The 18,591-nt window shown below is 42.0% G+C and overlaps 1 protein-coding gene across 5 annotated transcripts in view; it reads left to right on the forward strand.

The window, feature by feature from the left end:
- Positions 1 to 3,547: 3,547 nt before the first annotated feature.
- LOC127446469 (potassium voltage-gated channel subfamily H member 7-like) overlaps positions 3,548 to 18,591 on the forward strand; it is a 92,690-nt gene continuing 77,646 nt past the window's right edge. For all 5 annotated transcript variants that reach the window (XM_051707408.1, XM_051707412.1, XM_051707409.1 and 2 more), the window contains exons 1-2: positions 3,548 to 3,902; positions 4,891 to 5,121. In XM_051707408.1, the coding sequence (XP_051563368.1) occupies positions 3,827 to 3,902; positions 4,891 to 5,121 (307 nt within the window). In that variant the 5' untranslated portion in view covers positions 3,548 to 3,826. The remainder of the gene's footprint in view (positions 3,903 to 4,890; positions 5,122 to 18,591) is intronic.

Genomic DNA, 18,591 nt, shown 5'->3' on the forward strand with positions numbered 1-18,591 from the left:
ACAACTGGCAGGGTCTGTTCTCAAATGAAGCATGACTTAAAAACATTGGGCAGGTTCATTAGATGTAAATATGCTGCCATCTGCTGTTGAAAGAGCTGCTGCACAATATGAGAATCCTTATGGCCCATGTAAATATATTCACATTTGACATTAAACTGATTTAAACTACATTTACATGCTTTAGATGATCATTTCATTACATATTCACTGACACTAACTGGTTACTTTACTGGGCAGACACATTCCTCCCAAATTGAGACAAATGTAACAAATGTACATGTGAATAAAAGATAAAAGTTCCCAGACAAATATATAAATCCTCAGAAAAAGGTTCCCTTTGCATACATTATGCATGTGCGTACTGTATAATGCATTCAGTCTGTTGCCATGGTTTACTTAAGTATTCTCTCCAGACTCTACAGTTCAAGCTGATTGCATTCTACACCATCACTCTCAGACAGCTGATAGCCATTGGCATGTGGGCAGAGGTTAGATGTCGGACCTTGTTTCAGTGATACTGACATACATTCAGAACAGTGCTTAATTGGCAAAGTGTGAGACTGATACTGTGTTTAATTGATAATGTTTTGGCAGACGAAATCTTAGAGGCTGTGTAAAGTTTCTTTAGATCTTTTTAAATGTCCACTCTGTAAATATTTCAAAGTAAGAACCGAAACCCAGTCGTACAAAGTCTGGCAAACACTGAGTCAATAATAACATGGTCATACAAAGATAATTAAAGGGATAGTTCACCAAAAATAAAAATGTTCTCATCATTTACTCACCCTCACGTTCTCCCAGATGTGTATGACTTTCTTTCTTCTGCTGAACACAAACGAAGATTTTTAGAAGAATATTTCAGCTCAGTAGGTCCTCATAATGCATGTGAATGGGTACCACAATTTTGAACCTCCAAAAAGCACATAAAGACAGTATAAAAGTGATCCATATTACTTCAGTGAATAATCCATATCTTCAGAAGTGATATAATATGGTGTGGGTGAGAAACAGATCAATAATTAAATCTTTAAATTCTCCTCCCTGCCCAGTAGGTGGCAATATGCATGGAGAATGTGAATCGCCAAAAACACAAGTGAAAGAATGTGAAAGTGGAGATTAATAGTAAAAAAAAGGACTTAAATATTGATCTGTTTCTCACCCACACTAATCATATTGCTTCCAAAGACATGGATTTAACCATTGGAGGCAAATGAATTACTTTTATGCTGCCTTTACGTGCTTTTTGAGCTTCAAACTTTCGGTACCAATTCATTTGCATTGTATGGACCTTCAGAGCTGAAAAAGTCTTCTAAAATTCTTTGTTTGTGTTCAGCAGAAGAAATAAAGTCATACACATCTGGGGTGGCATGAGGGTGAGTAAATGTTGAAAGAATTTTAATTTTTTGGTGAACTATCCCTTTAAGAACAGTATCTCAGATCTAGCTATCCATCCATCCATTTTTTAAGGTGAAAGTGCATTCAAAAAATAGTAAATTAGCTTGATATAAAGTTGCATTAAGAAGTTTGTTGCAAAATGAAGGAGGCACTTCATTGTTTCCACACTATTCCATTTTTATTTTAATTCAACTTTATTAATTTATTTGCTCAGAATTTTGCACTTACATTTTTTTTAATGAATTAACAACACACTGGACATGAACCAATTCACCCTCCCTTTCTAACTAGCACACTAGATATAAATAATTGACAGAGATCAGATTGAAATGGTAGGTATTATTTATGTGTACACATTCCGAGAAACTGCAGGATTGTTATCATCCGTATTTTCACTGACCATTAATTTTGAACATTTTCAATGTATCACTGTAAACCTGCCTAATACATGGACAAACATACCTGAACCATTGCACGTACACTCACTCATACACACTTGTCGGCATCTTATGCACTTTCCCAATAAACCTCTCCATTACAGCTGAGCAGACATTACCACAGGGGTCTGTGTCACTTTCTAAGTTTCATTCTTGTGAATATTGATGCATGCAGTTGAATATTGATGAGTTGTTTTGATATATTAATGAGGGAAGGGTCTAGTTTACATTAAGTGTTTCTGTTATACCACTTAATTGATTTACATTCGATTCTAAAGCATGCCTGACACATTAAGACACACACACACACACACACACACACACAATGTTAACCTGACAACTGGCGGAGAGAAAAGGAAGTCTGTTTAATGATTCTTCTAATATCTAATATACACATATCTAATATCAGTCAGTCAGTCAGTTGTTTTTCTTTTTTTCTTCTGAAAATATACTTTGACACATTTTTGACTGATTTTGTTGCAATCAGATTAGCAACACTATCAATCTATGAGAACGAACTCTCCGACTCATGCCTGTGTTTAAGTACTAAAACAAATTCACTCATGGTCACCACTAGATGCCAGCACTGATTTTGTTTTGCTTATCTCACCCCTCAGCAGGTTCTCAATCAGGTTTTTAATTTTATTATTATTATTATTATTATTATTATTATTTTACTTCAGAGGTCCCAGAGCCACACTAATGATCTCTTAACAAACATTTTATTGCAGTAAACCAGTCAGTGTTTAAGTAGCGGAAAGTGCTGACGTGATTTATTTGTGTTGCAGCGAAAGGACGCACACACATGCACGTGCTGTTGGTGTACGAATCGCAATATGTTTTTAGGCGATGTTGTATTTCACATGGCTTAAATATGGATTAGGAATAATAATATTATGGTTTAACTATCATACTGCAGTAGGGCTTTTACACTGTTTTGAAAACAGAAAGTAAACGTTTGGAGAGCAATGCAAAAATTCATTTGTTCAAGTAATAAAGGACATTTTATATGTTTTCTAAATTCGGCGATAAATTCAAGTTGTTTATTCCCTTAAAAACATTCCAGTTTGGACACTGTCCTCGAGTGTAACTCCTCAACCACCATTTCATTTCGTGTATCATGGGGTTTCGTGTTTTTTTAAATTTGTATTATTATTATTTTATTAAACGTTTTTCAGTACACTCAAATTTAGATTTTTCACTTTCTGTCAAAGTTCAGTTTATTTATTTATTTATTTTTGTTACAGGAGGTGAGGAGGAATGTTCTCGATTTAAAAATAAAGTATAAAGGAAATATTTCCAGCACCATGGACAGCCCCAAATTTACCACACAGCCCCAAATTTACCACATTTTGCAACGGGCGTTTAAGTTTGGCACGTCAAAGTGTACATTTAACATTGCATTTTCGCATAAACAGCACTCTTTAATTTATTGATCCAGATAACACTGTCTATAATTGGCCTGTCTAAATTGGTCCCAACGGCTCTTAAGTTCACTGTCATGGATATCCTGTAGGTGGAAAACGAAAACCACACGTGCTGTGAGGTGTTTGACGTGGCGTGAACTGCTCCCTCCTCCCGCACTCACCTCGCGCACGACCGTTTTCTCGCGCATCTCCTTGCAGAGCGTCGCGGCAGTGTGCGAGGGCCCCTCGCGGAGAGACATACGTCACTGGTGTCAGTCTGTGGCCGTTCTTCACATTGGAGGGTTTCAGTTCGGTAGAGATGCTGCTCACACCCGCAGCTTCACAGAGAGCCTCTTTTTTGTGTCTTTCATTTCAAAGAACGATTACCGGTAACGACAAAAACAGGAATGAATCTCGGAAAGCGTCAATATAACCTTAACGGGAGCGGTGGAAAGAAGGAGAAGACTCCACCGGAATGACACCTCACAAAGAGACGCGTCTCCTCGCGCTCCGCTCGTGAAGATCGTCAAGCGGATTTTTAAAGTGGCGCGCGACCGAGCGGCTCTCGCGCACAACCAGCCGTCAATCATGCCGGTGCGACGGGGTCACGTTGCGCCGCAGAACACGTTTCTCGGGATTATTATTCGCAAATTCGAGGGTCAAAGTAAGTCACCTTCCAGAATTGCAGTTATGTTGGATTATTTCATTATAACAACAAATGTTGCATGTAATAAAATGCAATAGCGTTTTACTGTTAATGACCTCTAAATAGTGTGAATTTACCTCACACACACTCACTGTACAACTTAATTCAGCCTTTCTTTGATGTAAAAATGTAGAATAGACACTTATAACCGTTGCGCAATCGCATTTTACTGACGTAAACATTGATTAGATAAGTGGTTAACAAGGCAATAGATTTTAGATAGTGTTTGGACTCTTTCTCCATTAGCTGTTAGAGAGGAAGCTGTCCATTTATGTTTTCCTGTGTTTAGCTAACAGCATGTCAGCATCTAATTCCCGATTTGTGATGTGTTTGAGTGTTAATGTGTTTACTCACACTACCACAGGCACTCAGCTGAGGGGTCTCAGTGTCCACTTCCAAAATCTCACTCTTCCCATGCGTTGCTGTCTCTACTGTTTTCTCTCAAATATAAATGTAAATAGCAGAAGAAAAAAGGACAAAGCAAGGAGAAAATAAATTTTAAGGTTTATTAACCTATCATACAGTAGACAGTGTGTTATTATGAGACCATGCTACACCTCTGTAGTGTAAACATACTTTGTCAGTTAATCTAGAAATGTACTTCATGTGGTAAAAACTAAATTAACTGGTCAAAATGTCATAAGTGTATATTTAATATGACTAAATCAACCTGACCACATTAGGTTACACCAACAAAAGTAAAAAGTCTGAGCAGCTAAAAAAGGGTCCTTAAAGTAACACAACCCCCAATTTGCTAATGTACAGGTATGGACTGCCAAAAAGCCTGGATTAGCTTTACTTTTATAGAAGTTTAAGTATGATTTACAGTTTTTCCTTTTACCACAGCTACCTTTACACACATGCCCTCTCTCAATCTCTCTCTCTCTCTCTCTCTCTCTCTCTCTCTCTCTCTCTCTCTCTCTCTCTCTTCTGCTCAATTCTACAGATAAGAGATTTGTCATAGCCAATGCACGTGTCCAGAACTGTGCCATCATCTATTGTAATGATGCCTTTTGTGAGATGACGGGGTTTTCCCGGCCAGACATCATGCAGAAGCCGTGCACCTGCGACTTCCTGCACGGGCAGCTGACCAAGCGGCACACCATTGCACAGGTAGCACAGGCTCTGCTCGGCTCAGAGGAACGCAAAGTGGAGATCACTTATCATCGCAAGGACGGTGAGTGTGTGAGCTTCTAAATGTTTGTTGTGAACCTGCTGGGAGCAGAGCTCAATGATGCGTTTTAAAAGTTCACAAGAAATCAAAGCAAGCTAATGCTGCGTTCCATTCAAATCAGATGTGGGATATTCCTACTTTATATCTCCGATGTCCAACCATAAGTGCATTTCATGGCCAGATGCTCGGAAGATGACGTTTAAGGAAACAAAACTGCAATGCTCCCGTTAGCTTAGCAGGTGTTTGACTGTCACCAGAGACGTCTTCTAGCAACCCAATTCAGAAACAATCTGCAACGCTTGCATTTGTGCTACAGGTGTGCTACGATTATCAAAAGAGAGTATAATTTACCATGTTTTGAACACCTGCTGCTCTGCTAATGTTTATTAAACACGCTTTAATTTCATGTAATGTAGGAACTTTGACTAATTTATCGACCAACGTCATGGTTTACGCAAAATCCACAACAAGCACTAAACGAATGAAGACGTATGCCTTTTCATAGAGGTGGAGGTAGATGGGCCCCCCTTAATATAGCTGTGATAAAGAAAAGAAAATTACACATTGCTTTCCGGTTGCATTTGTAAACACTGCTGTAAGCTGTCCATTACTAACATACATTGACTACACACGTAATTTTAAAAAAGTTAGAGGGAAACTTGTATATATATATATATATATATTGTATATATTTCTGTATATTCCACTGATACTATTTTAGAGTGGTCTAAGCGGTTAATAATTTCTTACCTGTCCAATAAAAAAGAAGCAACATCGGCATCACTACTCAGGTTTTTCTCCACCATCAAATCTTTCCACCTTGTGTATGCCATACCAATGTTTACTCTAGTTTTTTGTCTTTGCTGGTCCTTCTGTCTTCTTGCTTCAGACCTTTTTCGCGTGTTCTGCACTACAGCTACTGAATATCCTGTTGTCTCCACTTCTAAAGCATGATAATAAGTATGTTCCATTGTTTTATTTTTGCTCTTCGCATCACCAAACAACACTGCGCTAAGCATAGATACGCATATCTACATAGGTGGCAGCCAGTGAGCGCAAGGATTTTCTTCTTCGACGTTTAGTGAAACACAGCGGACCATGTCATTTCAACATGGCGAAACACATTGAAGGGGTGACCTGCACCATGTATAATAAAAACACTTTTTATAGAAAACTATGAGTACAGTCTTCATCTCATGTAAGTGGACACCATTCAGATCACTCTTCACAAAGACACAATTCATTTGTTAATGTGTAAATCTCTTTTAATTAGTCACAAATTACTGAATGCACCTATAAGGAAAAAGAAAGAAATGTTTACAAAGCCAATGCCTAGTTAGAAATTAGAGGTAGACCGATATATCGGTTTTATTGATTAATCAGTCCCAACAGTTGCTTTTTGGAGCTATCGGTTATCATAAATATCTATGCTGATAGTTGCAGGTAGTTTTTTTCGATTATTCCTCCGTGTTCCTTTGTGGCCGCTACTGAAGGATTCTACAGTTTGAACAACATGGTTATACAGTATAACTGTGGCCTCTAGAAGTGAAGTAAAAACAATTACTGACATCTGGAGATCTGCTAGGCTATATCTAAATCTGTTATCATCGACAATATTGATCCATATGTTTATCCTCACTTCAATGCATTTTTTTAAATTTTGATTAGATAATCAAGTGTTCTTAATTGAAGCAAAGGCATGCAAAGTAAACTCTGACTATTTAGAAACATGCCCTGTCAGCTCATACATTGTGTCTCCAACTTCAAATCTTGTGAATATTAATAAACCTTATTCAACATTTCTGCAGAACAAAATTGCATGCTTCATTCCACATTTCACTGCAGTTTCCTGGTGAAATGTCCAGCGAGGGGCGCCAAAAGCGAGTGAAATGGTGCCGTAAACAGACAAGGTTTTTAAGGTGAATCTTGGATGGAGGTTTTAATGAGTAAAACATACCTCCCTAATCTAATACTTTAACCTAAACCTAACCAATAGTGTCCTAAAAGCAAATGAGAGATGAACAAAACAGATATCCTTACAATTAACCAACACCTAAAACTAAACGATAGTGTTCAAAATGATAAATGTGAGGTGAACAAAACCTAATAGCAAATGTGACATGAAAAGCACATTTTCTGAAGCAACCCATTCATTTTGTGTCACTTCCTGTCAGCTTGCGTGTTTGGCTGGGCTCGAGCCTCGGTCTTCCGAGTCCAAAGCCCAACACTATCAGGTGAGCTACCACGCAAGCTAATCATATTGAAATTAGGGTTGCAGCGGTATACCGGTTTCACAGTATACCACGGTATGAAAATTGACGGTTATCATACCATGTACATTTGCTTATCTATGGTATTGAGAAAAAAAAATGCAACCGGACGGAGAATCTCACCTGCGCGTGGCATCTCCTTTCCTGCTCGACTGCCTGTCAGATTCGTCAACTTGCACACACACACACACACACACACACACACACACACACATGCAGCGGAGAAAATGTCAGAGAGAAGCAAGGCGAGGGGGTCTTACATGAGTGAGTGTGTGAGTTAAAGCAGTGTTTCTCAACTGGTGGGTTGTGGACAGCAGGGAAAGAACAATACCATGGTTCTCCCGTTGAAGATATTTCGGCGGCCGTCCAAGTGATAGCCTATTTAGGACTGCCGAGGCAGATTTAATGATAATCTCGCAATCAGCTAAAGGCTTCTCATCTGCACTTTTGCACGAGTGTAACAGAACCAGCTCGCGATCATTATATACTCTGCTCTCTGGCATGCGCGTGCAACAACCGGGCTTCCCTCGATATTACGAGGCGCAGACCTCAAAACTGATGAGACCAGTTTCAATTCTAGTGAGACTTTTCTAGTTTAAAGCGTTACGGAGGAAGTCAAGTCAAACGTCTCAAACAGTAGGCAGCCCTGACATGCCAAACAGCACTGAGGAGGAAAAGAGCAACACTGTGCTATGCGCAAATTGATTTGTTTCATTATACATCATCACATTTACAAAATTATTTCACGATTTTACATGAGTAAAATAACTGTTATATTTTGACAAAATGTTATAGTTTCAAATGAAATAATTTAAAGGTAGACTCTATTAGACCTCATTTTATATCAATAGTGGCAGTTGTAGTTAAAGTTTCAAGATGTGTATCAGCTAGTATTTATTTTTTCATAAATACTATCATTTGTGATTATTATTACTATTATTTAAGGCTAGCTACACTGACCTAACCATGGCAATGTAGACTTTTTTACACATTCTTCAATTAAAAAAATGGTTTCAAATTTCAATTATAATAAAGCATTTTTCAACCAAAAAAAACCCTTCTGTTTTCACTCCTTTAAGGGTCATTGTAACTGATAACAATAATTGTGTAATACCGTATACCGTGATACCGTGAAACCGTGATATGAACAACTTGACTTGACTTGACATGGAAACAACATTAAATTAACAATACCTGACAAATGACAATGGTAAACATGAGGGCTTAAATACAAGGACATGTGTAACAGGTAAACAAGACAACCAATCACAAGACTAAACCATAAACAAGATAACAAGACTAAATGAACTTTAACCAATGAAAAGACAAGACTAATAACAAAGTAATCAAACAATGAACCAATGAAAACAAGACACATGAACAGGGGAAACACATGACAAGATCACATGAGGGAACAGGAATTCATATGACATGACACCACATGACCTGAACAGGAACTAAACTCAAAAAAAAAATAAATGAAAACAAGAACAAAACACATAACGTGACATATCCCCCCCACAAAACATAAATACAAAGTTCACTGTGAGTGAGCTGGGGGGGGTGGGGGGGGGGGGGGGGGGGTTGTGTGGCTACATGGCATAACATGGAAACATGGTATGCCAGGATCCTGACTTGACCATGGTAGGCATGGATGATGACTCGTTGGCCATGGCAGGTGTGACCGCTGGCTTGTAGAGCAGAGGTGGGCCTGGACCGTGGAGCTGAGGCGGGCCTGGACTGTGGAGCAGAGACGGGTCTGGACAGTGGAGCAGAGGCAGGGCCTGGACAGTGGAACAGAGGTGTGCCTGGACCTTGGAACAAAGGCTTGCTTGTGACATGGCATGAAGCAGACTGAAGCTTGTCTGTGACATGGCATGGAGCAGACTGATGTTCGGGCTTGTGACATGGCATGAAGCAGACTGAAGCTTGGCTGTGACATGGCATGGAGCAGACTGAGGTTCAGCTGTGACATGGCATGGAGCAGGCTGAGGAGCTGCTGTGACATGGCATGGAGCAGGCTGAGGCGTGGCTGTGACATGGCATGGAGCAGGCTGAGGCGTGGCTGTGACATGGCCTGGAGCTGACTCTGGCGTGGCTGTGACATGGCCTGGAGCTGACTCTGGCATGGCTGGAGCATACTGAGGATCCGGGGCAGACTCAGCAACCATGACGTGGCGCTCTGGTTTGGCGGCCATGATGTGGGGCAAAGTCATGGAAGGCGGTGCCGTGAGAGGCTCGAGGGGTGAAGCCATGGAAGGTGGAGCTGTGGGAGGCTCGAGAGGCGAAGCCATGGAAGGCGGAGCCGTGGGAGGCTCGAGGGGCGAAGCCGTGGAAGGCGGAGCCATGGGAGGCTTGAGGGGCAAAGCCGTGGAAGGCGGAGCCGTGAGAGGCTCGAGGGGCGAAGCCGTGGAAGGCGGAGCCATGGGAGGCTCGAGGGGCGAAGCTGTGGAAGGCGGAGCCGTGGGAGGCTCGAGGGACGAAGCTGTGGAAGGCTTGAGGGGCGAATCCGTGGGAGGCTCGAGGAGCGAAGGAAAACGACCTCCGTGGTCGTGAGCATGGGCAGAGACTGGGGAATGACCTCCGTGGTCATGATTACAGGCAGAGACTGGGGAAAAGATGTCCTTTTCCGGACAGCTGGGAGCGTGGTTACGGGGACGGTCGAGGCTACAGGCATTGGCTGTGGGATGGTCAAGGCTACAGGCATTGGCTCTGGGACGGTCAAGGCTACAGGCATGGGCACTGGCTTGTTAACCATGGTAGGCATGGGCGCTGGCTCATTAACTGTGGCAGGCATGGGCGCTGGCTCATTAACTGTCTCCCCTACAGTGAATGGTGAACCACTTATCAATAGGGCAAGGTCGATATACTGAGTAATGCTGTCGGTACACTGACCGTTTCAGGGAGGAAACCGGCTCATTTAGCCCTAAACGGAAACAGTCCTTGAGGGCCACCTCATTAAAATCCACCCTGCAGACCAGAGTGCAGAATTCCTATACATAATCCTCCAGGGGACGATTCCACTGGTGAAGACGAAGAAGCTGAACTGCTGGGTTCATCTTGTGTCGGTCAGGTATTCTGTAACGAAGCTCAGCAGGCAGTGACAGGCAGGCGAAGACAATGATGAAGTGAGAAACCCAAGTGCAGTTTATTTCCAATCATGATAACCAGAAACCCTAACTATAAACGTGAACAAGAATAAAACACATAAACATGACAAGTAATCTCTTCAGTAATCAAAATACTTTTTGAATGTAACTCTATTCTAATTACCAATTATTTAAATTGTAACTGTAACTGGAATACAGTATTTTTTTTGTATTTTAAATACGTAATCCCGTTACATGTATTCCGTCACTCCCCAACCCTGTATACAGTATATATATATATATATATATATATATATATATATATATATAAAACCCTTCATCTGGTGAACATTTAAGCTATATAATGCTTCATTTGGTGAACAGAGTTTACCAAAAAATAAGTCCCCAAGTTTTGGGCTTGTTTATAGTTTAAAGTCCTGTGTGATGCACCAAATCTTCAGATTCGTTTCCATTTTTTTCTGGTTATTATTGGGATTTTGGTTGAACGATAAACTGCATCTGGGATTTTATTCATTTTGGACTCACGTCTGTGACCATCATAGTAAGGAAAGAAAAGGAAAAAATTGTAACGTTCTATAAATCGATTTTAAAAACTATGGCTGATTAATCGGTTATCTGCCTTTTCCACCACGTTAGTTATTGGTATTGGCAAAATCCACTATCGGTCGACCTCTACTGCAAATCAATGGCTTCCAATGAGAAAAACAATGTACAGATATTGCATAATATGTGAGGGTTTCAGTTATGCAAACCGCACACCACAGGAATCAATTATCTATACAGATTTGCTAAATGGTCTGCTAGTTAGAATGGCTCAGAAATTAAACATGCTAAACACAAGGTGGGAACTTGTGCTGTCACTTTAAGGATATATTAACTGCAACCAGCCAAACCCACTTCACCATAAGCCAGATGGACCGATTCAACATCAGAGTTTGCACATGCAATGCCAGATTCCACATGGACATCAGCTGAATGCACTGTCTAATTTACAATTTTACATTCACATATTTACCCAAAGCAACTTACAGTGCATTCAAGCTATACATTTTGTCAGTACGTGTGTTCTGTGGGAATCTAACCCATGACCTTGGAGTTGCTAGCAGGGATGCAAACTACTCACCTTCAGCTAAAGTCACCTTTTCTGAAACTAATTTGCCAAAATTGTTTGGTAAGATTTTCTAATTTTTTCTTAATATTAAAATGACTTGAAAGTGTTACTTTAAGCTTGAAAACACTTAAAAAGCTTTAAAACAACCGAATGCTTTAAATACACCAAACAAATCAACTGAAAATGTATATCTTGAACACCTGTTATGATTTTCTCACCTTTTTCACCTCTCATGAATTTGTACCTCTGTCATGCTCTACCAACTGAGCTACAGAACAAAAGAACAAATTTTCCTTCTCTTGTCACTAGAAAAATGTTTTACTGTATACTCTCAGAGGGAGAGCTTTATCAAATCATTTTATTCAATGGCAGTTTTATTTATTTTTGATATGGTCTTTCTAGGAATAAACTTTTACTTGGGCTTTTTTATATAAACAGAGAAGAGCAAAACACAAAGAATGTGTGTGCATTATTGCAGAGGAATTTAAAGTATATGAGCTGAAATAACAGTTCCTTTTGTCTTGGACAGTTATGCCTCAGATCACAAAGAAACCACTGAGAGCTGAAATCAGTTTGAGACAAATATAGAGACAAACAGAGAGAAAGAAAGTGTTATGTAAGTTAAGACATACTATTCCAGGTAGCACAGATAGACAGTCTGACCATAGCTCTTAGCGTAAGTAGAGTGTGTGCCTTTGTTTCCCAGAAAAATCCCTTATTCTGTAAATAACTTTATATATGAAATAATATATAATATTAATATATCATTTTAACTGTCAAATTTCAGACTATCTCAGAACATATTTTCAGTTTTTGGTATATCAAACCTCCTGCCAATGCCGTAACCATGTCTTGAACATTGGGGGGACCAAACCATTTTGGGGCTTGGGGGGTCATGGGTGTTGAGCTCACTAATATAATTGTCCTCTTTGGTCCTTTAAAATAGTAAAGGCTCTGAATGCAAAAATTAAATGCGATAAAGGCCCAAAATTTTATAATTATATAATTTTAAAATTATATAATTTTTTCACACAGTACAAGATTACCACTGTGTCTACATTGCTAGATATTTGCCTGTTTTAGTCATCTTTTCTTTCTTTTTTGTGCTGTATCAAAGGAAAGATGAATATATTTCCCAGTTGACCTGAAGCCCCAGTCGGCTGAGATGCCGGAGCATGAGGTCCCTGTGTGCGCACAGCAACCCTCGAGAGTGAGCTAGGATTAGCCAGTCATCGAGATAGTTGAGGATGCGGATGCCACTTCCCTTAGCAGGGCAAGGGCTGCCTCTGCGACCTTTGTGAAGACGCAAGGGGCCAAGGACAGGCTGAAGGGGAGGACCTTGTACTGGTACGCCTGGCCTTCGGAGGCAAACCGCAGGAAGGGTCTGTGTCAATGTAATACCAAGATGTGGCAGTACGCGTCCTTCAGGTCTAACGCCGCAAACCAATCTTGATGCCGGACGCTTGTTAGAGTTCGTTTTTGCATCATCATCTTGGATGGGAGTCTGTGCAAAGCCCGGTTCAGTACTCGCAGGTCCAGGATTGGTTGCAACCCACCGCCTTTCTTCGGTGGGGCGGAGCTCGAGGTGCCATGTCGAGGGGACTCGAACCCCATGGCCATGCTGAGTCCAGGGACATCAAAGCACTTACCTGGCTCCTGCCGCCCACCATAAGATTGGCCACGGAGGGGGGAGGAGGAATCTCGTCCACTTTAACCAATCCAGTGTGGGCATGTTTGTGCCACAGCTGGGTGCACAGGGGCAGGGGGGCCACCGCTGGAGCACCATACCTGCCAAAATGACGATGGCCGTGCGCACCGGATATGTGACCCAGGAGATGAGGGAATCATTCTTTTGTCAGGCTTTTGGGTGCCGCAGCCTCCTGGGCATGCAGCGACAAAAGATTCTCCTCCCGGCCCTCCACAGGGGGATGGAGTGGTCTGTCAACCAGCCCCAGAGAAGTGGGTCTCCTCACCCCTGTGTCGCCCATCTCGGGGGCGCTTCGAAGCCTTCCTCGGGTTCTTAGTGGCCGGCCGCGAGACAGGTGGCATCTGCTTCCTGCGGAGGGCTCCACGCTTGAGACGGGCCACGGGGGCGGGCTGCAGCGGAGCCGGTGTTGTTGCTGCAGGTGGACGCCCTTGGCGAAGAGCAGACAGGGTGCAGGATCTTAAGCCGTGTCGGGGCAGGATATGTTGTAATGCCTCCGTCTGCTTCTTCACCACCGAGAACTGCTGGGCAAAGTCCTTGACGGCAAATGGGAGGTCTATGGGGGGATACCCGGTGGAGGTGGTCCCATTGATGTCCCCAAATCGCCCCCAGTGCTAACCGACGCGGCCTCAAACTCGTAGGTAGAAGGACCGGTGTGGGGAGCCGCTGGGATGGTAAAAGTAATAGTAAAGTAAAAATACTATTCGAATTTCACAAAGTTTTGCTTTGCTGGCCATATATGCAGTGAGATGCATGTTAAATCCTGAACACACAAACTAAAACTTACAGTTATAACAGAATGCACTGGGTGGCACTGTTGAGTGTGGACACAAGTTGATCACATTTGATGTGCATACCGTTCTGTCAGTACGTTTAGATGGACACCAAAAGGCGGGTTATTGCAAGAATGTGGCTTACTGTGAGAAAGCTGGGCTCCTGTTTAAATGTACTGTATAAGTGGTGTACTCTTTACTCCCATATATGTGCAACTTGTTAGAAAGCAGCATCCCCGTTGCAACATAATCCCCGTGATGCTTCTGTAAACAACAAACATGGCATCCAAGAAAGACTTTGCTTGTGGAGGGACATTCCATCAATTAAACTGGTGTGTACAAATGAGTGTAGTTTACTGAGCATGTGGATATGCTTGTTTTTCTCAACAAAAACTTGTCATGAGATACAATATAAACATAACTATTATATGCTGAGTGTTTGTATTCATCCTGTACATTAATTGCATCAGTCTACTTTTAGTGGTTTCTTTTCTTCACTTGGCATGAGCTTAAATGCTTTCATTCTGTACTTTTTTCATGCATTGCTTGTTTAAATGTTTAAAAAAAAAAACACTATAATATAAGCTTGTTTTAGATGTAATTAGAAGCTGGTTTTTTTTTAAATGGTGATGCAACCTTTGACTAAAAAAATAATCTTACAATGTCTCTCTCATTAATTACCTTCATTTAAATAGAATATTCGAGTATTCATTTTTTATTAGCTTAAATATTCGAATACCAAATTATTGATGAATGCCTATCCCTACAAAAAAATTTAACTTTAAACCATTATGTTATTCCTGCAACAACTTAATGACAGTTAAACAGCGGTGTATAATGAACTGCAGCACAACAGCAACAAGGATAACAATTGTAGTTGGTGGGACAATTTTGTCATATCTGAGTATTGGGGGGGGGGGGGGTGGAATTTTATTGTGGTTACGGCCCTGCCTCCTACAAAATCAAACTAGCATGCAAAAGCAATTCTGCAATCTCCTTGTGATTGATCTCTAACAATCCACTCTTTTGTTTCTCATCTGGTTACTGCAGTGCATACAAAGACACTTATTGTATTCTGTCCATCTCATATGTCCATTCTGTCACCGGTTGTGGTAGAGAAGATGAAAGAGAAGCGAGAGGCGATGGATCAATTTGCAGGCTTTAATGGAGAAGATGAAGATATAATAACGTGGAGTACCATAAACTAAATAAACCATCACAACTGTGTGACGGTTGAACTGACAAAGAATGAACAACACAGGAGGGTATTTGTACACAACAGAACTAATGAGGGGATGGCAGACAGGTGAGGATGAGGAACAGCTGGCAGTGATAAGGGCAGTGCACTATGGGAAATGGAGTCCAGGGGGAAACTTCAATATAAGAGTCCATAGAAGGTGGAGTCATGGAAGGCTCGAGGGGTGGAACTGGGGATCCTAATGCCCGGAGCGTAGCCGAAGGCTCAGAGGACCAAGCCAGGGGATCGGAGGACCGAGCCGGAGGGAAGGATGTCCCTGGTAGAGCCGAAGGCAGAGCCAGGTGGCCAACTGACCAAGGCGGAGCTGGAGGGACAAAGGACCCCGGTGATGCTGATAGGCCGACGGCCCACAGTGGAGACGAGGGGACGTAGAGCTGAGGTGATGAAGAGGGATCGGAGGGCCAAGGCGGAGTCCAGGGTTCGGAGGTCCAAGGTGGAGTCAGAGGGTCGACAGATCCCCTTGTCTGTGGAGTCACCAGGGCCGATGGTCGAGCTGGTGACAGAGGAAGGAGGAGGAGCCGATGTCCTGGACGGAGCCAGCGGAGGAGAAAGGGCTAGGGTGCTGGTTGGAACCAGCGGAGGAGGAAGGGCTAGGGTGCTGGTTGGAACCAGCGGAGGAGGAAGGGCTAGGGTGCTGGATGGAACCAGCGGAGGAGGAAGGGCTAGGGTGCTGGATGGAACCAGCGGAGGAGGAAGGGCTAGGGTGCTGGATGGAACCAGCGAGTCCAAGATGCTGGACGGAACCAGCGGAGTAGCGGGGCTGGATGGAACCAGTGGAGGATAAAGGGTAGTCAGGGTGGGAATCAGGGCAGGAGTAAAGTCCAGGTCTACCAACTTGGCGAGAGCTGGCTCTGGGATGGTCGAGGCTACAGGCTCTGTCTCTGGGACGGTCGAGGCTACAGGCTCTTTGACCATGGCAGGCATGGGCTCTGGTTCGTAGACCATGGCAGGCGTCGAGGAGGGAACCGTGGAAGGCGTCAAGGAGGGAGCTGTGGAAGGCAGGAGGGCCACCACTGTGGGAGGAGATTTAAAGTCCTCATCCTCCACACCCACAGTGAAAGGTGAGCCGCTAATTTGTAAAGCCACCTCCATGAACTCGAGGAGCATCCAGTGAGGATCCACCGGAGGCATTAGCTCCTTTAGTGCACTATTGAGAACAGTCCTGAAGAAAACCACAAGAGAGTGGTCTCCTTGCCATCTGGAGAAACTCACGCACGTGATCCTCAAATGGACAGTCCCCTTGCTCGAGGATGACTCTTACAGCCGGCAGATCCATCTTAGTTGGTCAGTTCTTCTGTCACCGGTTGTGGTAGGGAAGATGAAGGAGAGGCGTTGGATCTATTTGCAGGCTTTAATGGAGAAGATGAAGATATATAATAACGTGGAATACCATAAACTAAATAAACAAACAATCACAACTATTACATAGACGAGAACTGACAAAGAATGAACAACACAGGAGGGTATTTATACACAACAGAACTAATGAGGGGATGGCAGACAGGTGAGGATGATGAGGAACAGCTGGTAGTGATAAGGGCAGTGCACTATGGGAAATGGAGTCCAGGGGGAAACGTCAAAATAAGAGTCCATAGAAACAGGAGGGAGACAGAACGTGACACATTCTCTGGAGATCTCTAATGGGAGACTTCATCTGCTTAGTTCTGTCTGGAAAGACCTTGTTCCTTCAGCATGGAAGTCTTTACAACATCATAATAATAACACTCACCCTTAATATGAAAGTGTAAACGTTTAATAGTGCATTATTCAAGACAAATATAATGCATTAAAGCCATCATACTGTAGATCATTCATGCCATTTACAAATTTAAAAGTCTTTTAATTAGTGTTCCTTAAAGAATTGCTAGAGAATGTTCATATAATTCTGTCAGTTATAATGCTAAGGGCATAAAAAGCAGCCACTAACATATCATAATAATTTATCTGGCATCCCTTTTCCATTAAACACACTGGCTTTCTCTTTATAGTTATGTACCAGGAGGAAATTTTGGGCTAATGTCAAACCTCATGTTCTAGATCCCCCTTTAAAATCTAATATTGTGATATTAGATATTATATGAACATATGAACCAATGGATATGTCATTACCCTGGTTTCCACCCTAGAGGCCGCACATAAATTAACTTCCCTCTCTGAGGTGTAAATGAGCCTGCTGTCCTCTCGCTTAGGTGTAGCACAGCACATTATGGACCTGCTCTCTATTCTTTTCCAATTAATTTTTTTATTTTAGTGGCTTCTACTGTGAATGCATTAAACTGTTTACGATAAACAGGTGTGTGCAGCATCTCGCTCTCTCTCTCTCTCTCTCTCTCTCTCTCTCTCTCTGTCTCTCTCTCTCTCTCTCTCTCTCTCTGTCTCCCTGTTTCTCTGTCTTTCTCATTCTTTTCATCATTCTTTCCCACCACTCTCAAAAACAAAGGTTGAAATTAGAAGAATCATATGGTTATGCTATAGGAAATCCTTTTTAGGGTCCATAAAGTTTTTTTATTCTTTAGTTCTTTAGAAAAACTTCTATATAGCCTACTTGTACTTTATAGAACCAAGAAACCAATAGACCACAACAGTGCTGGTCCACTTTTTAATATAAGTATACAAACAGTATATTTTTATTTTATTTCAAAATATTAAGATATATACAAATACACTATTGTCCTAATAAAGTGCCTGAAGTGGTCTTCTGCTGTTGTAGCCCATCCGCCTCAAGGTTCAACATGTTGTGCATTCTGAGATGCTGTTCTGCTCACTACAATTGTACAGAGTGGTCATCTGAGCTACCGAAGCCTTTCTGTCAGCTCAAACCAGTCTGGCCATTCTACGTTGACCTCTCTCCTCAACTAGGCATTTCCATCCACAGAACTGCCCCTCACTGGATGTTTTTTGGTTTTTAGCACCATTCTTAGTAAACTTTAGAGACTGTTGTGCGTGAAAATCCCAGGAGATCAGCAGTTACAGAAACACTGCTCGCACCCACAATCATGCCACTGTCAAAATCACTGAGATCACATTTTTTCCCCATTCTGATGGTTGATGTGAACAATCACTGAAGCCCCTGACCCATACCTGCATGATTTTATGCATTGCACTGCTGCCACACGATTGGCTGATTAGATAATTGCATGAGTAAGTAGGTAAGAGGTGTTCCTAATAAAGTGAGCATATGTAAGTAGTTTGCATTATTCTCGATTACATCTTTCACAGTGCATCATGGACAGTCGCTGCATAGCT

This window comes from Myxocyprinus asiaticus, chromosome 9 (genome assembly GCF_019703515.2).
Source record: "Myxocyprinus asiaticus isolate MX2 ecotype Aquarium Trade chromosome 9, UBuf_Myxa_2, whole genome shotgun sequence".
NCBI lineage: Eukaryota > Metazoa > Chordata > Actinopteri > Cypriniformes > Catostomidae > Myxocyprinus > Myxocyprinus asiaticus.